Source organism: Fusarium tjaetaba, assembly GCF_013396195.1.
Source record: "Fusarium tjaetaba strain NRRL 66243 chromosome Unknown NRRL66243_c0000219, whole genome shotgun sequence".
Classification (NCBI taxonomy): Eukaryota; Fungi; Ascomycota; class Sordariomycetes; order Hypocreales; family Nectriaceae; genus Fusarium; species Fusarium tjaetaba.
Window position 1 is genome coordinate 78,314 of NW_023501415.1, and position 22,488 is coordinate 100,801.

Below are 22,488 nucleotides of genomic sequence, written 5' to 3' on the forward strand. Positions count from 1 at the left end.
CAATAGCAGCAATTGTTCATGTAAACAAACTTGGCTTGGATTTAATTACCACCTCACTCTTTAACCCTCCCATTGCTTTCTCGCCCGGGCGCTGGTGCGTATAGCTGTAATGGCAGCCAAAGTCAAGAATCTTATGAGTGCAGCGCACACTGCGGGCATCTTTGCCGACATTGCGGTGGACGGCCCAGAGATTGGAACCCTGGTCGCTATCGTCGATCGGGCCAAGAACTTGCCGAATCGCAAGACGATCGGGAAGCAGGACCCTTACTGCGCAGCCAGATTAGGAAAGGAAGCCAGAAAGACAACGACAGATGTCAGAGGTGGACAAACACCAAAATGGTAAGATAGATCTAGCAGCACCTCGCGGAGCTAATCGAAGGCAAGCTGAGACTAATCGGTGCAATAGGGATCAAGAACTTCGTTTCACAGTCCATGACTGCCCGGATTACTACCAACTCAAGCTATCCATCTTCACAGACGATAAGCGGACAGACCTGATTGGAGAATCCTGGATAGACCTCAGAGGAATCATTGTGCCTGGGGGCGGCCAAAATGACTTTTGGCAAACATTAACTTGCAAAGGCAAATATGCCGGAGAGATCCGAGTTGAAATCACTTTCTACGATACTCGACCAAAGCCAGACAAGCCCGCACCGAAACAAAAGCAGATTGCATCTAGCGAACCCGACCAAGGATCTGTTAAGCAAAGAACGCCCGTTAAGAGACGTCCCTTGCCGTCCGATCCTGTTACTGGTGAGGCTCCAGCTGTGACTCCTCCAGCCCCTGTTCCAGCTCCAACGACAGCACCCCAGCCAGCTCCCTTGCCGGCGCCTACAGCAACACCTAGTGGTCCTGATCACCGCACGCCTGTACGAACTCACGGCAAACAAGCCTCACACTCAGGAAGCTTTGTCCCAACACAGTCCCCTTTGCAAGCTGTCGAGTACAACACGCCGCCGTCACACTCATCGCGCCGTCACACGGAGCAATACCCCCCATCTCCACACGGGTCTGTCCCACAGGAGTATATAACACCAAGTCGGGAAGCACCCCGCCAGTCGCGGAGGTCGATGGTTCCTTATGAGGGAGCTCACCCGCCGTACGATGAGCGGGAGTATAGCTCAAGATACACACCACAACAGGAGCTGATGGACCCTCGAGCCCAATACTCTCCTCAACCAGATCAGATGGATCCTCGAGGCCATTACTCTCCCCAACAGGACCCCTATCAGCAGCATCCGCCACTGGCAGATGATCCCAGGCAGTACTCGCCAGTAGAGAATGAACGTCCTCCACCACCACCCGCCCACAGAAGCAGACACAACAGCACAGGCCAGGAACTTGTGCCCAGAGGAAGCTTTGATACGTCACCAAACAAGATGCCACAGATGAGACATGACGTTTTGAGACATGAAGCTCAGAGACAGTCAATGGTGGCTTATCCTGGACGCCCGGCATTTCGGGCATATGATTCAGCCCCTGCCGCCAATCAATCCACCCCGCCAAACACAAACAGCTATGATGCTTTGCCGAGACATAGCTCTTATGACGCCAGTTATGATCCCCATTACAGATCTATGCAGCCCACAGTTGAGGATGTCCCTGAAGCCTCAGGTCCACCTGGCCAGAACTTTGCCCAAAATGGCTCACAGTTCCAGCGTTCCGATGAGCTTTGCTTCGATGACAACCCCAGCCCTGCACCTCTCGTCCTGCGACGATCTCCTGTTCCTGCTCCGGCTCCATTCCGGGACGATTACTCGCCATCGCACGCCCCCCAAGATTACCACAACCCTGAGGACTGGCAGGTGACAGTGTCACCATCTCATGGCCGAGGCTATTCAAGAAACGCCGGGGATAATTCCTATTATCCCCAGAATGGCCAAGGCCATTATCAAAGCCACTCGACTGACATGACTGTCGCGCATAGGCAAAACCCACACAACTATGCTCCGCCGCCTCTCCCAGCAGCTCTCGTACCGGGTTTGGATGCAAGCCAGTCTCAGGAATTGACGGATCTCATATATGAGGACCGCCGACATGACCGAAGGCAGCATTCTCAGAGCATGTCTAGTATGCACACGCCCCCTCGAGGACGCCCGAGGGACGAGTCGTTCCAAGAATATAATCAGCCGCCACCCGAGCATGCCTATGCTGTTCAGCCGTACAACCGGCGGGCAATCACTTACAACCCGCCGGAGCAACAAATTGTAAAGCCTCGAGCCATATCGCCCGACCCACGCGCAAGCCCCAACACACAGCACAGGATCAAGCGTAAATCGGTCAGTCCTGCACCACCGCTCGAAGATCAGAGGAGAAAGTCAGATATCCCTTTTGGACCAGACTCGTATGACGCATTGAACCCCAGCCTTGTTTCGTCCAAAGACGGAGCAAGCCCATCACCGGATTTCTTGGACGAGGAGCCAAAGAAAATCATTACATACGACGGACGGGAGATTGATCCTTCTGACCATCTTCCTATGGAGACATGGGCCCCTGAACCGGAAAAGAAGCAACCGGAGTCTACCCCGACGGAAACACGCTCGCGACCTCCCTTATCAGGGGCACAACCAATGCCTCCAAGCACTCGAAGGCCACCTCGCAGTGGGCGTCATTCGATGTCCGCCGTCAATCCATCTTATTCATTCTCCGACGAACCACGCACACCCCCACAGGCCGGTCGCACCCGTCTTCAGAAGCGCACTAACCGCACTTCGGCTGGCAACTCCCCAGCAGCCTCCAGTCCACTGGCTCCAATTTCTAAGGATAATTACCAGGAGAGGGCTCCATACGGAAATGCTTCGCTTCGCGGCCTACCCCGTGCAGGAACGTGGGACTTTGAAGACGAGAATCGGGGTGCATATGGTGGTCCTCCCATTCCAGCAAAGATCCCTCTGCCCATGATGAGCGGTGCCAACGGCACGGGGCAGGAGTTAGCATTAGTGCAGGAGATGCAGCGAATTGATATTGGGACAGGCAGGTCCCGACGCAGGGGAGGATACTAAATCAACGAAGGTAACGAGACCTAGAGGGAATGTATAATATTATATCCACGGTGGTACTGATTTCGGCGTTGGAATAAGGCAACATTTGGGAGGATGCGTAAGGTAATGTTGGAGTTTCATGCATTCATGTTAAGAAAATTGTTCAAAATTAGAAACCAATTCTCATATATATCCAATACCATTAGATTTCTTTCATTCAACGGCCACCAAACACAAGGACTAGACTACGTGACATGACAAAGGATCTATAATGATGAATCCCTTTAGAAGCTCTGTACAAATACCTCAGAGTACCCAAGATAAAATATTTATAATTAGTACTTACTTCATTCCCTCTTCATTGACATTGTATCTCCATTAGATGCTCGGGCTTTTTTGCCAGGAGATAGTCGCAAGAAAGTTGTACATGCTAAACGATCCAACGTTAACCCAAAAGGGTTAGTGCTTCACCTACCTATCTTCATCAAGTACCTAGGTACCTTGGCCATCAGAATTTCTTTATCTTATCAGGCTCTGAAAAAAAATCATGGCGACCTTCAAGGCAGTTGACTTCTAAACACCACCACTGTGAAAGCCCATCATTGCGATTCCCGACAATGGCTGCTCAGGTGGGACCTCTGCCACAGCTCAAGCTGCCTTCGGGCCCTACGCCAATCACTGCCGAACAACGATACTGGAAGACCTTCAAGAACCAGCTTCTGATTCCGTCACCAACATCGTATCCCGTCGTTCACATCTCGGCCAATAACGATTCTTTCGCAGTCACCACAGGCACACGCATTCAGATCTACTCGAATCGAACGCGCAAGCTTCAAAAGACTATTACGCGCTTTGGAGACGTTGCACGTAGCGGTGAGATTAGGAAAGATGGAAGGGTACTGGCGGCTGGTGATGATACGGGAAAGATTCAAGTCTTCGATGTCAATTCTAGGGCGATCCTCAAGACATGGACGCAGCATAAGCAGCCAGTCTGGACAACCAAGTTCTCGCCGACTGAGCTGACGACCTTGTTGAGCGCTAGCGACGATAAAACTGTTCGACTTTGGTATCTCCCAAGCAACGACCCGACGACTACATTTGTTGGTCACTCAGACTACGTTCGATGCGCCAACTTCATGCCTGGCACTATGTCCAACATGATTGTCTCAGGAAGCTATGACTCGACCGTCAAGCTTTGGGACCCTAGGGCAGGAAGCAACAGTGCGGTCATGACTTTCAAGCATGCTGCGCCTATCGAAGATGTGCTGTCTATGCCCACCGGAACCGCAGTTCTTGCAGCTGCGGGTGAATCGATCAGCGTTCTCGACCTTGTTGCCGCGCGCCCTCTGCACATGATTACCAACCACCAGAAGACAGTCACTTCTCTCAGCCTCGCGTCCAATGGTCGACGGCTTGTCAGTGGTGGCCTGGAGGGTCATGTTAAAGTGTTCGAAACGACTGGATGGAACGTTGTCTCGAGCACCAAGTACCAATCTCCCGTCCTGTCTGTCAAGGTCATCCCGTCTAGTGATGATGCCGATTCAAGCGACCGGCATCTAGCAGTTGGTATGCAGTCTGGTGTTCTTAGTGTGCGAACCCGCCTCACTGGAGCCGAGGCCAACAGAGAAGCCGAACGGGAGAAGGAAATGGCTGCTCTGGTTGCCGGAACCATTGAAGCGCATGACGCCAAACGTAAGAAGCGGAAGAGGAGAGTTACTGCAGCAAAGAAGTTGGATATGGTTGGCGAGGGGGCCGATGTTGTCGTTGCAAACGAGTCTCGCGCCTACAAGAAAAAAGAGCGGCCGTGGCAGAGTGACCTACGACATGCTCGATATGCGCGTGCACTCGATCAAGTCCTCGACAAAGACTCACCTGAGCATTCACCTCTCAACGTGCTTACCCTTCTCCTGGCCCTTCGCCATCGCAGCGCTCTCCAAGATGCCTTGGAGTCTCGAGACGAGCACACAGTTCAGCCCATCTTGAAATGGGTTTGCAGTCACATCTGCGACCCCCGATATGTTAGTGTCTGCGTAGAAGTTGGTCTCCACCTTCTCGAGCTCTACGCAGAGTTCGTAGGTGGTTCAGCAGAGCTGCATGAAGGCTTTAGGACTTTACACCGCCGAGTTAGGGTCGAGGTGGAGAGAGCCCAGGTAGCATGCCAGACCGGGGGTATGCTCGAGAGTCTGATGGTCGGGACCCTCTAATAGATAGATGGGCACGAAGCGTGTGGTATTATATCCCGAGGTTGTTGGGCTCAGTTTGCATTGCGCGTGGCGTTAGGGCGGATTAAAATGGGAGTATATGGTTGTGAAACTAGTACGAGGCTTAGGCTTGCACTTGGAAGGGCGGCCGAAAGGATTGAATGTTGGTTGTGTGAGGTTGATATCATGGAATCGCTATATCTACGCCATACGACTTATTCACTCTGGCGCACACCGCGCCTAGATATTTGACTTGGTTTGATCACATTCGGTTCCTTGTGTGTGTTTGTGTTTTGAGTACGGTATTGGTTTGCCATCGGTATATGTAGCTACAAACATCCTTCAAGAGACCGACCATCTTTCAATGGCTTTATCCCCAAGCTCAGGTCACTGGCTCACAATATGTTCCAATGATTCCACTCAGGCTATGCTCAATGTCAGAAGTTTTCCTATGCCCCGGGTGCCAGGCAGGTAAGCAAGGCAAGGTACCGACCCAGTATTGGAATAATATAGTTGATATATTGTGTTTAGGCACTTGGGTGAACCGCCAGCTGCAATCACTCGCAAGCAAACGCCTTCTGATTTTATAAAGCCGCTTCATCCCCACTTTCTTCTTTTGATTTTGGCCTTTGGTATTTTCTCACTTGCTCATATCTCTTATTTTCTTTATTTATGGACTGAGCTCTCAAAGCAAAACATTTCATCGTCTTTATTGCCATGGACCTTGGAGATGACATAAATATCCCCCGAAACTCGTACCTGGAGCAGAGACCTTTTGCACAGGAGCTTTTTGTGGTCCACGAAGAGTTATTGATGCGGCACTGCCTCTCTAGCTCTCTGAGGCGAGACTTGATTTCAATGGTAAGTTTTCCTCAAAACGCTTCGAGAGCACTATCTGATCTACCACGATAGGTGGGCTCTTAGCTCTTGCACGCTTTATATGATGCGGAGCAGTTTCTTGACGAATCCAAGCGGAGAGAGAAAGAGAGTAACTTTGATGTTGTCTTCTCCAGAAACTTTCAGAATATCTTTGCGCATGCAAGCCGCCCTGAAAACGAGCCAACTCGCCGAATTCTGATTAAGCATCTTGCGACATCGTTGTCTTCTCCCCTTTGAAGCCAAACGATGATGACCGGGACGTCTGTGGTACTAGGACCGACGGTACCAACAATGCTCCCCACTAGGTTGCCCATTATCTGAATCCCAATGTTGTTGAAATGGTGCCTGATGGCGGAGCGCCTGTTGCCTTTTCCCTACCCGCTGAATATCGCGAACGTGTCCCTCCAAAGCATGCCCTTTCTGCTAAGCAGGTTGGCTATATCACTCGCGACATTACCAATGCCTTCCGCCTCGGTGAAGAGAAAGCGTCCAAGCATCGCCCTTCAATTGAGGTTGAGATCAACAACGCCTGCAAGAAAAAAAAGATAACTACAAAGTTGCCGACCTCGAAGCATCTATCGATGGGCAATGCACCAGCCCATTTGTCACTCATGTCCCCAAGAGTGCCGCTATGGACAGAGGCCCTGAGCACCATGGAGTTCGAGTTCCTAACCCTGCTGGCGCCAGGCAAACATAGCTCTCTACTATGCATCCTCATATGAAGAAGAGTGGGACATCTTCTGACGATGGCTGGGGTGCACCACCGCCTGCTACGGATGACTGGCAAACTCCTCAACCTCCCATCCGTGATGAGTCTGACACTTCGGATGCACACATTGATGACAAGTCTGATCTCCCAGCGATCCCTCGTTATGAAGTTGTGCCCACGCAAGTGGTGCTAGCCTCCAGTGTGCCTCGTATGTCATCGTCAGGAGAATGTCACACCAGACCTTAATAAAGAGTGTCAAAACAAACTCAGCAAAAGGTATCCTAATTTCATCCTAAACTTATCCTAAACTTATGCTAAGTTACCTAAGTCTTTTTGTCATTTAGGACCAAGACCCCAGCGTGCCCAGCTACAGTTGCACTTTCTCACAGATCCATGATTGCACTACAATCTGGACCCATAACGACAACGCCGTGGAGCTCTCCGACACTGACATGAACTAGTTCTCAGGTGCGAAGCTGCTCACTTCAAGCTTGCCTTCTACAGAAGCTAGTCACGGAGACCAAGCTCCCGAAAGCATGGCACACGTCGAAGGCCTGGTCAGTGTTCCTGTCATCGATGGACATGAAGAAGCAACTGCGCCTTTCCCGGAGTATGAGGAGCCCGAGTTTGGCGAGTACAAACAGGCAGAAGGCTTCATGTCTGCAAAGGATATCGACGGCTGATCATTTGATCAGAGCTCCAGCAGCCCCAGAGTTGCCTGGACTGCTGCTCAGAATAAGGTCGTCAGTGGTGCGGCTCATAGCGCACTCCTGCTGAGATTCGCACGCCGATGGTGTATGCGGTGCCACCACTTGACATTGTCGACGGCACTCCAGTTGCTCTGGTCGACCTTGGTCAGCATACCGATTTCGCCCTACAGCTGATCGTCGTGGATGAAGCTACTCGCCCGATTGAGGATCTATCGCTCGCATTTTAAGCTAAATGGCAGTCTGCATTCTTTATAAACATCGGCGATACTCAGCAATTGCCGCCTATCGGACTTTCTGTTAGGTAGCCTGACTTCAAGGCTGCCTTCTCCTACCAGAGGCAGATCAGCCTTTTCCATCGTATGGAAAATCCTGGCAGAATCCTAGCACGCCTCCATCGAAACTATCATGCGCGTGTCAACGCTGTCTCATGGGCTCAAACCATGTTCCATGGTGACAGCATGACTGTGGTTCACCGAACACACTGTGAGGCCAGCACGAAGTTCGCACGCTGGCCTTTCAGGGGAAGGCAAGAAAACTTGAAATCTTTATCCTAAGTGATGAAAAGACTTAGGTAATTTAGTCTAAGTTTAGGGGAGTCTTTACTAAATTTATTTTGGTGTCCGCTTCTCCGCCTTGAGCATCTTCATCGGCGACACACAACAATTTGGGCCCATTGGTCTCACTGTTGATCAAGATGATATCAAAGCAGTCTTATTTCATCAAAGAGAAACCAGCCTCTTCCATCGAATGGAGAGCGCTGGGCAAATCACTTTCCGACTGCGCCGGAATTTTAGTGCCTACGTCCACGCACAGAACATGTTCTATGGCAACGAGATGACAGTGGTGAACCGCAACCACACTCCGGCCACCCGAATCGTCACTGGCTGGGTTGGCAAAGGAATTTGCAAGCTTCCATACAACGTCGTCCACCATCATGATTCGACCTGACAACTGCTCGGAGGCACCCCACGGCACCTCGTTCTATAATGATGGCAACGCAAACTTCACCATCCAGCTGATCATCCGGTTTTATCGATCGTTCAAACCTGTCCACGTGCGAGACGAGTCGCGAAGGGCCTCGGTTCTTACCATCGCAGCTTATCGTTCGAAGATGCATGATGACGAATTCTTGTTGGATCAGGTCGCATCTGCTGAGCTGCCCAAGTCACTCATCGACGTCCGTACCATTGATGACTCTCTCAGTCACGAGGCTGACTACGTCTTTATCGATCTCACTCGAACTGACAAGCACGGGTTCCTCAAGAACGCCCAGCGAATCAATGTGTCAGCCTCTCGCGCACAGTCGGTTCATTTTTCATCGGTCCGGGCAGCAAAGTTTCCCTCGTCCACCCCATCCGTCATCTCGGGGAGTTTCTCGAGGCGCGCCACGCCGTGATTGAACTTTGAGCACATCTCAATTGTCGGGTCTGACCACAAGCTCCATATCCCCTACAGCGGCCAAGCCATCAAGAAATGGATGCGTGATGGCACTGAAGTTGCACCAACTCTAAATATGATTTCAAATACGAGAAATTGATCCTTTCCTCTGGAGTTCTCAAAGCCAAAACTCACAGGAACATGAAGACCCTAGGTGCAGTTCATAATAACCAAGTTCAAGAAACGGATCTTTACCTCTCCTGGTGTATGGCATCCAACATTGCCTTCTTTGGCCGATGCGAGCTCCAGCAATCTATCCTGGGGACTGTCAACGATGGTGTGGGTGATGACTACATGCCAGACCGGGAAGTTGATCGGGATGATGACTCTGTTGGAACTGAAAGGGGCCTCCAAGTTGCACGCCAGTTCAATACTGATAAAAGAGCACAAGCTTCTACCTCTCTTCTCAAGGTCTCGCGCACCAAAGGATGCCGTAAAGCGGGAACTCTTGCGAACCAAAATTTCGAAGATAACATGAGCAGTTTCAACGGCGTTGATTCTGACGAGGAGTTTCTGACGTACAGTACTGTCCTTGTCAAAGCCAATCATGCCCACAAGGCCGTGATCCCCAGAGAAGTCGAGAAACTCTGTGTGATCGAGTGGGCTGAAGAGGCAAATAAAACACCCCTGGTTTCGCGGGCAACAACAGAAGAGCACAAATCACAATCATTGTTAACGATGTCTATGAAAGGGGCAAACCCAGATTCTACGAATTGGATTGTCCATCTTCGGGCAGAGGTGCAAATGAAACTCGGCACCTTCGGCTCAACTCGCTTCAATACGTAGTTGAATACCACTCTGGACGATGACAGATGCTTCTCAGGTGTCTTCATGGGGCTGTCTCTCGACAACAGTGTTGATTCGACCCGACAACTCTGAAGAGTCGAAGAGCGGAAACAGTTTAGCAAACCGTGCCAACGCCAACTTCGCGGTGCAGCTCGTCGTCCAGCTCTTGTCGACGCTCTTGACTTCTCCAAGCGCGGGACTGTTCTCATCATAACTCCATACAAAGAGCAGAAATACTTGTATGAACTCCTGCTGTGACAATTGGCCAAGGCCGAAGTCCCTCTGGATCTGGTTGAAGTCCGAACTGTTGACGACTCACCCAGTCATGAAGCGGATGTCGTCGCCCTCGACTTGGTGCGCACTCTGAGGAAGGGTTTCATCAACGAGCCCCCTCGCATGAATGTCGGTATGACCCGTGCTCGTATTGGTCAGTTCGTGATAGGCCCGGGCAAAAAGACTCCTCTTGAGTGGCCCTTGAACCACCTCGTTGCTTTCCTCGAGGAACGAAAAGCAGTCATCAATCTCAGGGACCGCTGCCATTGGGACTTGACGTGCCAGAACTGCTGTCAGCCCGGTCATCTCGCTACCAACTGCAAATTCAAGCCGAAGTGTGTTCGGTGTGATGGAGCACCCCACGCGACTCGCAACTGTCCTCGCGCGGAGGAGGATGCCATCTCGACATCCACATCCGAACCGATCACTGCTGACGGTGGCATTCAGCGAAATGTTCTCAACCCTCCACGGGTCAACTTCTCCGATTCGAAGCGATCTACCACTCGCGAGGAAGCGTTCGCTAAGGCCAACAAACAGCAGGACGCAATGCGCAAGGCCTATCGTGATGCTCTGTATGCGCTTCGCAAGGACAGGAAGGACCAAGACGTTGAGGATCTTGGGACTGATGAACAGGGCGATGATGTGTCTGATGATGAAGAAGCAGGCAACGAGGAAGCAGGTGATGAGGGAGCTGATGATCCCTGTTACCCTTGACACGAAGCAGGGCTTGATGCAGGAAATATATCGAAACGAGGATCCTTTGGATGTGAGCACCGTCTATTTTCCTGCGGAACCTCGATCTCCTCCGATAAACCGGATTGGAGTGCCAGCCAGCTTTTGGAGTAAGTGAGGACTTGGGCATACCCAAAACATCATCTATACCCCCGAAGCGAACGTGCGTCTCGATCTAGCACCCCTAATGAAGTCTGGTAGCATGCCTTGGCCGATTCTTATTCATCTAATTCATTCCAGGAGTAACAAGGGACCGAAAAGGGCTAGCGAATGGGACGCTGAACTGCTCAAGCAAGACGAAGCTCGCAAGAAATGCCAACCGGCATATTACACTGTCACTGTTAACAAGGGGTTTTCTCTACAGTTCAGTTGGAAAGATGCGAAAGGAAAGATCGGTGCCTCTGACAAGGTTAAGCTCCAGCCTGACTGGGACATGACTCTAGCCGAATTCGAAGCCAAGTTCAGACACGATTTATACTGGGAGAATGCAATGAGGTCCTCCAATCGCGATCTTACTATCGTTACGGGTCGTTCTATGCTACGAAAGTTCGCTGAGGCTAAGGCAAAGGGCTCAGCCTTCCCACTCGGTGGCGAACATCTGCTCGGTGACCTTATGATGAAGCCGCTGACTCGGGATGTTGACGATGCCACAATCGCGAAGATTGAGGCACATAGAGCGATGTGCGCGCAGAGAATGGCGGCTCTTTGATCACTTGCAGTCCCCTTCACTTGGAGTTTCGATACGAACGAATGCTGGGTTTGACATGACTGGGAAATAGGTTTATTGGTTGGTATTACCGGGAAACTGACCACATTTGAGATTTTTGAGACTCGGATTTCCTTGTTCTTTTTCCGTTTTCTTCCTTCTGTTTGCTGGGTTTTGTTTCTTTGCGATATCATGCTTCCGGTTAAAGGGAAATGGGCTGGAATCGGGTTCCGTCGTTTGGTGTTTTGGGCAATTTCCCAGGAACGGCAACATGGGACGGCACTTATTTCGGGAGTAGGAATAAAAGATAGATGAAAAGTTAATTGCGAATGCATTGAATTGGGAATATCACTTCGGATAGCATTGAGAATCAAAGGATTGTTCACGACTACAAATTGCAAGACCAAAATACTGACTGCCAGCTGATTATCTGTAATCCTTTGTACCTGTTCACCTTCACCGTTTTTTTAAAAAACTCATACACATCACAACATTGCGTCCGTCCCTTTACCAGCCGATACCATCATCAGCTCCCTCATTGCCACTTTCGTTGCCTGGTTCCTCATCATCAGACACAACATCGACCTGCTCGTCAGTCCCAAGTTCTCGAATTGACGAGCTCGGAAGGCGTCGAGATGGTGAGCCATTGCCGCCATGTTGACATTGGAGGCGAGAGAGTGACCCTCGGTCTGAGTCACGGCAGGTTCTGCGTCGATTACGCGTTGGAGATTGGCGAACTCTCGCTTCCATGGTAGGACTCGGGCAACCGCCTTGTCAGAACAGGCCTTGGATACTCGGCAAGCAGCATTGTCTGCCTGCCAGCTTGTTCTGGTCTGCAGTCCAAGCAACCTTTGCGGAAGTTGGAGTGGGTTCAGGTTCAACTGACTGACCAGCCTCGGACTGGAACCTTGGTGCCTTCTTGTACTCATCAGGCGCTGGGTTATCGTACTGAGTGATAGGAGCAACGGCTGGTTCATTAGTCGGATCATCCAGACCAGGAACGCCAAAGCCCTTGTTGCCATGGACATGCTGGAGAAGATCAAGAACTTGTGGTGCGGAAGCGGATGTCTTGACCATTTTCGTGAGGCAAACTGTCATATTGCTCAATGGCTTCCCGGCGGAGATCGACTTCGGTTCTGTTGTTCATAAGTGTGACATTTGAGTCGCTGACAGCGTTTCCTTTCGTGTCGGTCCATGGGAACGAGATTGAGTTCGTGTCTGGATTGATGTACACGCCAATCCTAGCTTCTGCGCCTCTGGTGCGAAAGTCCTCCAGCACGGTCCTGCAAGCTCGTCGCTTCGAGTTTGGAAGAGGCTGATCGGATTTGAGGGTGCCACCCGTGATGTAAGTATGCTCCTTGATGGGGGGGGGGGGGGTTAGGATTGGATCGGCAGGTGCCTGGAGTTTGGTGTTCCAATCGTCAAAGAGTTTCTTGAGGATGCCATTCCAGTAGCCATAAGTGATTCTGTAAGGCGGCTCGGCTGTTTTTCGAATCGGCTGGAGCATCACGAAAACGATGTCCTTCTCTCGTGCGGTCAACAGAGCATGGGTGTCCACGAAGGAGGCAGGGTTTCGAAAAGAGGCAACATGGATGTCGCTGCTGACGATATCTTCGGTAAGTTCATCCGAGTCGGACAGACCTCGGGAAGATAGAGTTTGACGCTCATCACCTTCATCGTCGGTTATACCCTCCTAAGGTGATAACTTAGATTCATCGTCGGCCAAACCCCCAGCGAAGAGGCCAGCGAGAGGCGGCATGGGGAAAGAGATGGTCAAGAGACTCAGGAAAGGAAAACTCTCTCGAGGAGGAGAAGAGAGTTGAGACGGGGAATAGACTTGAGGTGATGAGCTCAATGTGTGGTGTTGAGCTTGTGGTGTGTTGGATATGAAGATGAGGTTTGGGCAAAGGATATTAGCGCTTCATTTTTACTTCCCACAAATGGATATTTATTGCATCCTATTGTCCTTAGGGCAAAACTGTTTGATCCAAAAGCCTTTTCATGGCAGGGCGTTGCTGAGAGTTGCCAGGTGCTGCCAGCTGGCAGCGCACATGCAGGTAGTTCTTTGCGATATCGGAATGCAGTCAAGTCGGGCAAGAGTTTTCTCTCTTTCTTTTCGAAGGTAGCGAAATCGGAGAAGAGCTTTTTTCCCCTTCGTGGTGACCAAGAGGGAAGTGATCGTGTGAAAGCAGTTGGCTGTGTGATCTGTGACTCGCGACTGTACCAGTGATATAGGGGTAAAACTGAAGCGTAAACACTATGATGCTAGCACAAAGTGTTTCCAGCTGCCAATGCGTGTAGTCGAATAAATATATCCGATTTACTCACTTGAGAGTGGATTCGAGAGTACCATTCGAGAGTACCTTAATTGGTCGTATGTCACAGAGGATAGAAGATGATGAGGTGAAAGCAGTTGGCGGCGCATTGTCTGTGATTATGCCGGTGATAGAGAGAGTCAAATTGAAGAATACACACTTCGATGCCAGCGCAAAGTGTGTTCCGCCGTCAAGGCGCGTGGCGACATGCCACAAGGAGATCTTTGTTGTGCTGTTTGATACGCTGGCGCTTCCAATAGTTATAACGCTGGATGAGTTCCTGGCGGATGCTGACCTCGGTTTTGCCACGGTCTAGAGTCACGTACTGGTGGCTGACGCCCTTCTTTTGCGAGTCGTACCATGTCCACAGGACTGAACCAGCTTCGTAATTCAGTGACAGCCCAAGGGAGACCTTGTCGGCTTTTTTTCGCCCATTGCCCCTCGCAACATCATCGGATCGTTGCCTTGCAATGGAAGGAGGATGATCCTGGTTGAGAGTGGCCACCTCCAACTGAGTTTGTTTCTCCTGTCGGGCAGGTAGCTCCGGGTCGGCGAGAGTATCAAAGCGGGAGTTCCAGTTGTCAAAAGCGCGTTGAGGAAAGACTGCCAGTCGCTCACAGTCAGTCGATAAGGCGGGTTTGCTGTGTCTCGGAGCTGCTGGAAGACAAGAAAGAGCATGACCTTCTCATGGAATGTCAGCTGTGTGTGCTTTGTAGCATGTTGACCGGCGAGCCGATAGGGCAGCACATGTATATCGCTCAAGACATGCTCTTGAGTAAGCCCTGGATCGATATACTGTGGGAGTTCATGATCGCCGTTGCCTTGAGGGCCATTGCCTTGGGGACGGCCATCGTACGCAGTAACAGCCCTGATAGGGGATAAAGATTAGGAGTGTACACTTTGACACAGACTCAACCAAGGACACATGAGTCGCAATAGCGAGGTCTATGCGAGAGACTGCATGTTCCATGAGCTTGCGAAACGCCTCCTTGTGCTTTTTGATGTTGACCGCGAATGCGTCCGGGCCATTTCGTTTCTCCTTCCAAGCCTGCACAACGCCAGGCCACTCTTTCTCGTTGGTCTCAACAATGTTGCGAGCGAACTCAGAGATAGATCCAGGTACATGCGTGGGATGCGGTTCCTCGAACTTGCGAGTGGTGATGCCATTGAGAAACTTAGCCAAGGCGTGATCGGCCTTGCCAGCGGTGCGGTGGGACGAGGTGTCGATGCCGAAAGGTTCAGGTTGGGCCACGCGTTAAAGGTTGGCGAACTCATTTGTCCTAGGGGAGAACACGAACAACAACCTTCTCTGGGAACTTGGCAGCTGAGCGACGAACTGCATCATCAGCGAGCCGCGAGCTTGTTCTGACCAGCAGTCCAAGCAACTTTGGCAGTGAGGGAGTCGGTGTTGGAGGGGTTCCCAGAAGCCTGTATGTATTGTTCACTCTCAGAGCCCCAGTACGTGTCGTAGGCCAGCTTAGCCTCAAATTCGGCTCTGTCTAGGTCCCAGCCAGGCTTGAATGTGACATCATCAACGCTCCAGATGATCCCCTTTTTGTCTTTCCATTGGAAACGCCTGGTGGTCCCTCGGATAATATTGACAGCGAAATAGGCAGTCTTTCCCTTTTTGCGAGCTTCGGCTTTTGCTGCCTCATCCTCAGCGTACTTTACGGCTCTTTTTCCCTGGGCCTTGGATGTTCTACCGAGTGTTAGATATTGAGGTCCGAGTGACAGAGTGCTCGACTCCCAAGGGGACACTCACATTTCTTTCTTTTCAGATGCCTTCGGATGCTTTGATGGCTTCAAATCCTTATTCCAGAATCCGGCTTTGACACCAAGTACGTCAACACCTGGAGACGCTGGCTTCGAAGGGCGCAAGATGAGGTTGTTGTTCGAGGGATTCTAATCTCGGTAGATCTCCTGCATTGGCCCCCTTCTCATGTCATCGGTGACGATTGTTGAGCCCGGATAGATGGCACGAAACAGCCTTATGAATACGACATTTTCCGCCAGCGACAAGGGAGGGTAATCGTCCATGGCTGAGGAGGGATTTCTAGATAGACGCGTTAGACATCAGCGGATGACCCAGCTTTGCCTTCGCTTGAGACATACCAGAAGCAGACGCAAAACTCCTTGAGGCCACAAGCGCAAGCCGAGACTTCTGACGAAAGGTAACAATAGGTTGAGAGGAGATGACGAGGGGAGTAGGGCGAGGGTGAGGGTGAGGATTCGACCGAATCGAGGGCGGGAACACTGAACCCTTGATGCCTTTGATATGAGCAAGCAAATCCACGAGTGCAGCCCTCTAGCACAGCCTTGAATCTGCTTTGGCCGTTAGGCAATCCGGGGGGGAGGAAACGCTGGGTAGTTTGGTGAAAATGTCAACCAGTGAGTGGAGTTGGCACCTCGCGGATGTTGAAGTTGCGAAGAGGAAAAGATGGTGGAGGGCGAAGCCAAGCCTGTGATTCTTATCTTCCACAATCTTTTGCTCTTCACTACCTTGATTGTTTGGATAGGTTGTTTTAAGGGCTTTAGTATAACAATAGGTCAGTGTTGGCAGCTGTCAGCTTTGCTGCTCATCTGAAACCCCCCGTGAGCTTTCAGGGGGATTATGCCAGGGCCTACACAAGGGCGTTACCTACCTGTTTAGCAAAGCTCCTGTCATTTTTATATTTTATTTGCCAGTGTCTGTCAGTGCTTGCCAGCTTCACTTCTATTATGTGTGACACATATAACATAACAAATATGGCTTAGGTAACTCATCCAGCCACATCCTAAACTCTTCATAAAACTTTTACAAACGCTGACTTCTTTACCTAAACTCTTCATAAGACGATAGCAGGGCTTTGTTTGTTTCTCGCCAGTGTCCACACAGACAATCATCCTAATATCCTGACGGCCATCAAAAGGATCAGTTTGCTACGTTCTGGCAGAGTGACAAGGAGCAACAAACTTCCCCACAAACACAAAGGTATGCAAGGAGGAAGCATTCTTAGTATATAATCAAAGGTTTCCCCCTCCTTCTGACTTCACCTTAGCAACTTTCGGGGCATATTACCTATATATATATACATACACGTTGTCCACTCTGCTTGGCTATTGCCAGCTCACCGACCACCCGCCCAAAATGGAGAACAGCGGCCATGTTGGAAGAAAAGTGTCTAGAAGCGATCGCTGCAACGGCCGCTAAGCCCATCTACCATCTCCTGAAGGGCTCATCTGCGAAAGCTGCTGCCGATCTCCTAGATCAGCCTCCGGCACTGGCCTTAGAGCTCCGACGCCAGAGAGAAGATAACCTCGCCTGGTACAAGCGCCTGAGCACTTAGGTTCGTGACAACGCCGCAATGGCCGTCGCTGAGGGTCGTTCTGCAATGCTCTCACCGGGAAGGATATTGGTCAACCAATATCCACCAAGAAAGACTCCAACCCTTCCTTCGCAATGAAGCGCCAGACCACTGGCCATTTCCATCACCTGTCAAGTATTGATGGCCAACTCCATAAAGGCTTTCATGGAGGCACTGTCGCTCGCCTTGGCGTTGGGCCATGTCCTGGTCTCCATACCCGCTCTGAGATTCAGTTAGACAATTCACCCAACCTCATATACACACTGAGTTTCTTGTTCATAACGGCTCATCCCTAAACAAGATCTCTGGGTTGGTTATCCCACTTGCCACCATCCTCGACAAGATCGCCGTCGTCGATGTCTCTGCTGACGATGAAATTGCTCTGTCGACCCTTCATGCTTTTGAAGCGATGGATTTGTCTGGACTTGGCCATCATGGCAAAGGATCAGACGAGCTAGGCGAGAACCTCCAAGATGTCGACCTTGCTAAGCCAGCGATGCATGTTCCCGCTGTTTCTCCCAAAGTTCGTCACATTCGAGTTGACTTCGACTGGAGCGAGGTATTTGTCATCCACAGCACGGAGTTCGATCGCAACTAGAAGATGCATCCTACTGCCACGCAACAAATTGCCACCGCTGTCCGTGCATCTTTCAAGGAACAGAGCTCCTCGTCATTGGAGATCTGATTTCTTCCTGAGCAATCATTCGAACACCATAACTGGAGTGACATCCTCGCAAATCTTCAGGTCTTCGCAAACCCGTACGCGGAATACCTCACCGACGTTCGTTCCAAGTACACTGATCTGACGTACAAGAACATCGGTGCGCTAGACCCTGAGAGCAGACCCGATCGTGCCACTCCCAGCACTGCCTTCTTCTTCGGAGGCGAACATCGCACGGTCACATTGATCGCTAGTGCGGCTGAAGAGCAGGAAATGCAAGACGCTCGTTCAATCACTCTGTTCAACACCACTCTTAGAGCTGTGGTCATTCCAGATCCGTTCTCTACCTGGCAGCCAAAAGATGACGGTCTCAAACCTATGGCATACCTGCAGATGGTACTCCAAAAGGTCACTATCTTGTCCATTACATGGATCCTGAGATCGCCGCAGGTGTTCCAGATGCCGACTCAAGCTGCACCTTCTTCATGGGCATCTCATGGCGTGATCGTCAGCTACCCAAGGCGGACCTGGCCCCTCAGCAGGCTGCTCGGATCACTCGCGATCTAACCAACCGCTTTCATTTTGCCGAGCAAAAGTTCATCAATGTCGGCGCGTCAATTGAGTAGAAGATCAATGCTGCTGCGGAAAGTGATGATCCTGACAGGGTTCAGTACCTTGAAGACAACAAGGAAGCAAAACGCCTAGAAGCATTCGCTTCAACAGCCGCCGAGCCAATCTACCATCTCCTCAAGGGCCCGCCTGCCAAAGCTGTTGCCGATCTTCCAGATCAGCCTCCCTCTCTTCAGCGTGCAGCGACTGCCGAGGTACTGTCTTTAGACCTCCGACGCCGTGACGGAGAAGATGACCTTGTCTGGTACCAGCGCTTGAGCACTTGGGTTCGTGACAACGCCGAAATGGCTGCCGCTGATGGTCGCTCGGATAGAGGACCTGAGTTCCCCGCAGTTGCTTAACCCCTTCCTCCCGGCACGAATTCCAACCTGGCCCTCTACTATCTGCATAGCATACCGGTAGACAGGTCAACTGGCCCCCAGGTTTCTCGAAGCCCTATCTGGACTTCCAGATGAGGACGTTGAGACCATCTGGGCAATTTCACAAGTTCCTCAATGGTCTGTTTACTCCCGGGTATTATGACAAAGAAACCAAGACCCAGGTTCCTGCGACTATTGCCGTGCCATACTATCCTGGCGTTGAGGTCAATTTGTACCACCGCCCTGAGGAGACAACAGCGCGAACCCAGTGCGGTAAGGTTAGGGGTTTAAAAGAGGCTTCAGCCTCCAGACCACAAAGGTAAAGGACACCAATAAACACATACGGGCAAAATACGCGTACCGAGTGCAATGCGATCACCAACATCATGCTCGCGCTGAATCAGTTGATGAGACTGTTGTTGGTGGCTTCTGGAAGTACAGTCATAACTTCCAAGCTGTGCCTCAGATGCTCAGCTTTCACGTCAGGTTTCATGGCCTCGCTCGTGCTTACCTTGAAGAGAGGTTTGATGGTGAGGTCAGGGGTCTAGTGGAAAGTCTCAAGGAAGCTCCATATGGTTATGCCTTTGTCACTGGCGGTCCTGGTTCAGGAAAGACTACCACTGCCATGAAGCTCGTGGCTGCTATCGTTGCTGGCGGTGTTGACTATTGCTGTTGAGTTTGATCCTGTCACCTCCGACAAGCCTGAGTCCACTGGCTGGTTGAACGTCGATAATGACGACACGTGCTCAGAAGCTTCCTTCTGTTCAGCTGTCTCTTACCTGGCTGTTGGTCCTGGTTCTGATCAACTTGAACAGGAGCACATCATTGGCGCTCATTCTCCTGACATCTGTGGTGACACCACTCTGCCCTCGGACTACCGCGTCCTTCCGACCAAAGGTGGCCCTGACCTCGAGTGTGGGTTGTACGCTCTCATGAAAAGCATGCAACACCAAATGCCAGACGGTGCCTCAACGCCGAACTTAGTTGATGACCTGCGGTTTCTTGTGGATAGCCAAGAATATACCGAGATGATGGCAATTTCTCAAGGCAGCGGCTCATCCAACATGTCGGTTGATGAGCTTGCTTGCGTTCTCAAGCTCCGGAGCGAACGTCGAGGCAGCATCCCACTTCAGCTCGCGGTGATGATTGATGGGAACCCGCCTGCCTCAGTGCCAATCTTCGCATCGCCGACTCAAGACCGCTTCGAACAAACCTACAAAGAACAAGTTTTGGTTGTCTGTCGGCCATTCCTCCGCCAATTTCCGAAACCTGTTGATCGGTCACAACGAGATCCCCCATTCATCTCTGCAATTGGAGATACTGTACGAAACCTCGTCACATCGTTGTTGAGCACCACAATCCCAACGTTGGCTGGAGCATATGACGAGCCTTAGGATGAGCCTTAGGATGATCTTTAGGATGAGCCTTAGGATAATTTTATGATAAACTTATGATGAGCCTTATGATAAACTTATGCTCCTGCAGTTTACTACCTGAGTAATCTTTGCACACACGTCTGAATGTACCTACTGCAAGGTTACATATTTATTTCCCCTTTGTCAAATCCGAACCAAGACCCTGTACGTACTTTACAGCGGTACTATTTTCTCTCGTTTTCTAGTCCCTTTTCCCCCGAAGGAATAAAATGAGCAGCTGCTCTACCCAAACCAAGCATGGGCCGTCACCCACATCATGTTCATCAGCTACATGCAGGACTTTAGATACCGAGACTGGACGAAGCAGAGACACAGTATTCGAATAGCTTCACCGCAGCAACGCAGCACCCTAAAAATGCCTTGAGATGCCATACTGCGATAATTAGGGCATATATTCGGGCGTGATGTATAAGCGATCCTCGCCGGTCGTCAGTTGTACCCTCCCCTGGAGAGGCCCTTAGGGGTTGACGGCCACATTCATCTATCATGACTGTCAACAGCCGCCAGCTGCCCGACAGTGTTAACAACTGAAGCCTTTAGTATTCTCTTACCTTGCAGTGATTCATTCCCCTTCTTGTTATTATTTACACTCCACTTTTTATTCATCATTGCCTGGGCACCGCGTTGTTCGAAACCACCATCCTCTTGCTTTCTCTCCTCTCCTCTTCTCTTCACCCGCGCATCATCATCGCTCGCGTTTGCATATAACTTCACAACACAAGTCTGAGCCGCGCATCACTCAACTTCACTTACTTCCCTCTTCCTCGCTCTTATCTTACACTACCTCCGCATCCGATGTCAACCGCTCGCCCTCATCTTGCCGATGCATCACCATCCCGCCTTCCCTTTCCTCCCCGGGACCCAGTAATCAGAGCCGCCGATCTCATGACACCTATGAGAGATGACCTCGTTGAGCACTGTCGACAACCGAATTTCAAGATATTGCGCTCTCAAAAAAAGCTACATGGTCAACGATAAAGATGTCGGTGATCTGATTGTGGATATTGTCAAAGAAGCACACAAAACAATTCACGTTGCCCAGACTAGCTGCAAGAGACGTATGTCTGCAACTGCTGTGATCATGCAGCACCCATTCGATAACAAGGTCGCGCGTCTCCAGGCGCTCATGAAAGATGACCTCGTGGATGATTGCCGTCATCCAAGCTACATGATGAACGATAAAGAGATCGCAGATCACATCGTGCATATCGTTAAGGATGCATAGAAACAAATTCATGTTCCTAGCCCTGCCCGCAAGCGACGCATGTCTGCCTCTGCTGTGACAGCTGCTGTGATCATGCAGCACCCATTCGCCGAAAAGCCTCTCGGTCCAGCTTTACACGGACTTGATGTCGGCCAGTTGAAGGAGAACCGAGACAATCAAATCACCTTTAACATGAAGGATCAAGCCACTGGTTGGTTCCATATTTTTCTCAGTGCTGATTGCCAGCTACTCCCGGGCTTCCATGCTGGTACCGTTGCACGACTCGGCCTCGGGCCTTGTGCTGGCCTCGTTGTCCGTCTTGAAATCATAGTCAGGCAATTCCATCAGCTACATTTGCATTTCAAGTTTGGCATCCGCAATGGTGGTGAACCTGTGATCTTCATGGATTTAAACGTCCCCCTTGATTACATTGTTGATGCAATCACTCTCAACAGCATCAATGCAGATAACATGAACTCTCTCGCACCTCTCCGTATGTTCAATGCTATCGACATTTCGGAGCTCGCGAGCCGTGTCAAGGGTTCCGACGTTCTGGGCGAAAAGCTGGTCTAGAGGATCTTAATATGTCAAACCCTGTCAACCACATTCACCTCGTGGCTGAGAAAGTGCGCCATCTTCGCATTAACATTGACCGGTCCGAGGTCTTTATTATTGATAACTTGGAGTTTAAGCGCAATCTTAAAATACACCTGTCTGCCATCGCTAGCCAATTCAGAAAGAAGAGCAAGGGATTTCTTGAGGCATGGTTCGTCCAGGAGGAAGCATTTGATCGTTCTTGGCCAGGTATCCTCGCCGACGTTACGCAGTTCACCGAACCATGCGCAGACTATCTTACGGATACTCGTTACGGTTATGCGGATCTGGCCTTCAGGAACTGGGGCCCAATCGACCCTGATGACCGACCCGATCGTCCAAACAAGGCCTCTACCTTCTTCATTAGTGCCGAGCATCACACTGTCGCCTTGCTAAAGAACAAGAGATGCATGATGACCGTGCGTCCAGACTGCTCAATACGCCCATACGAGCTGTTGTTTGGTGTGATGAATACTCTACATGGAAACCCAGCGAGAATGATCTCGAGAAATATGGCATCTTCTTGACCAT

The 22,488-nt window shown here is 50.8% G+C and overlaps 7 protein-coding genes across 7 annotated transcripts; 6 read left to right on the forward strand and 1 right to left on the reverse strand.

Annotated features, from left to right (window-relative positions):
• Nucleotides 1–109: 109 nt before the first annotated feature.
• On the forward strand, nt 110–3,002 carry FTJAE_9649 (Ingression fic1; the record flags this gene model as incomplete). The annotated part of the gene is made up of 2 exons (XM_037356591.1): nt 110–339; nt 407–3,002. The coding sequence occupies 2 exons, from the start codon at nt 110–112 to the stop codon at nt 3,000–3,002; spliced, it is 2,826 nt and encodes a 941-aa protein (XP_037203289.1).
• Nucleotides 3,003–3,598: 596 nt separating this feature from the next.
• On the forward strand, nt 3,599–5,185 carry FTJAE_9650 (Pwp2p; the record flags this gene model as incomplete). Its single annotated transcript, XM_037356593.1, has 1 exon — nt 3,599–5,185. The coding sequence occupies one exon, from the start codon at nt 3,599–3,601 to the stop codon at nt 5,183–5,185; it is 1,587 nt and encodes a 528-aa protein (XP_037203290.1).
• Nucleotides 5,186–6,767: 1,582 nt separating this feature from the next.
• On the forward strand, nt 6,768–7,453 carry FTJAE_9651 (uncharacterized protein; the record flags this gene model as incomplete). The annotated part of the gene is made up of 2 exons (XM_037356594.1): nt 6,768–6,978; nt 7,239–7,453. The coding sequence occupies 2 exons, from the start codon at nt 6,768–6,770 to the stop codon at nt 7,451–7,453; spliced, it is 426 nt and encodes a 141-aa protein (XP_037203291.1).
• A 961-nt stretch (nt 7,454–8,414) lies between these two features.
• Nucleotides 8,415–11,417, forward strand: FTJAE_9652 (uncharacterized protein; the record flags this gene model as incomplete). Its single annotated transcript, XM_037356595.1, has 6 exons — nt 8,415–8,850; nt 9,099–9,506; nt 9,730–9,848; nt 9,974–10,655; nt 10,701–10,818; nt 10,949–11,417. The coding sequence occupies 6 exons, from the start codon at nt 8,415–8,417 to the stop codon at nt 11,415–11,417; spliced, it is 2,232 nt and encodes a 743-aa protein (XP_037203292.1).
• A 482-nt stretch (nt 11,418–11,899) lies between these two features.
• On the reverse strand, nt 11,900–15,766 carry FTJAE_9653 (uncharacterized protein; the record flags this gene model as incomplete). The annotated part of the gene is made up of 12 exons (XM_037356596.1): nt 11,900–12,242; nt 12,301–12,460; nt 12,507–13,085; nt 13,466–13,632; nt 13,743–13,979; nt 14,056–14,255; nt 14,348–14,597; nt 14,641–14,924; nt 15,028–15,053; nt 15,100–15,428; nt 15,492–15,631; nt 15,683–15,766. 12 exons carry the CDS (start codon nt 15,764–15,766, stop codon nt 11,900–11,902), a joined length of 2,799 nt encoding a protein of 932 aa, XP_037203293.1.
• Nucleotides 15,767–21,456: 5,690 nt separating this feature from the next.
• FTJAE_9655 (uncharacterized protein) lies at nt 21,457–21,936 on the forward strand (the record flags this gene model as incomplete). The annotated part of the gene is made up of 1 exon (XM_037356597.1): nt 21,457–21,936. The coding sequence occupies one exon, from the start codon at nt 21,457–21,459 to the stop codon at nt 21,934–21,936; it is 480 nt and encodes a 159-aa protein (XP_037203294.1).
• Nucleotides 21,937–21,947: 11 nt separating this feature from the next.
• On the forward strand, nt 21,948–22,484 carry FTJAE_9656 (uncharacterized protein; the record flags this gene model as incomplete). Its single annotated transcript, XM_037356598.1, has 1 exon — nt 21,948–22,484. The coding sequence occupies one exon, from the start codon at nt 21,948–21,950 to the stop codon at nt 22,482–22,484; it is 537 nt and encodes a 178-aa protein (XP_037203295.1).
• Nucleotides 22,485–22,488: the final 4 nt, after the last annotated feature.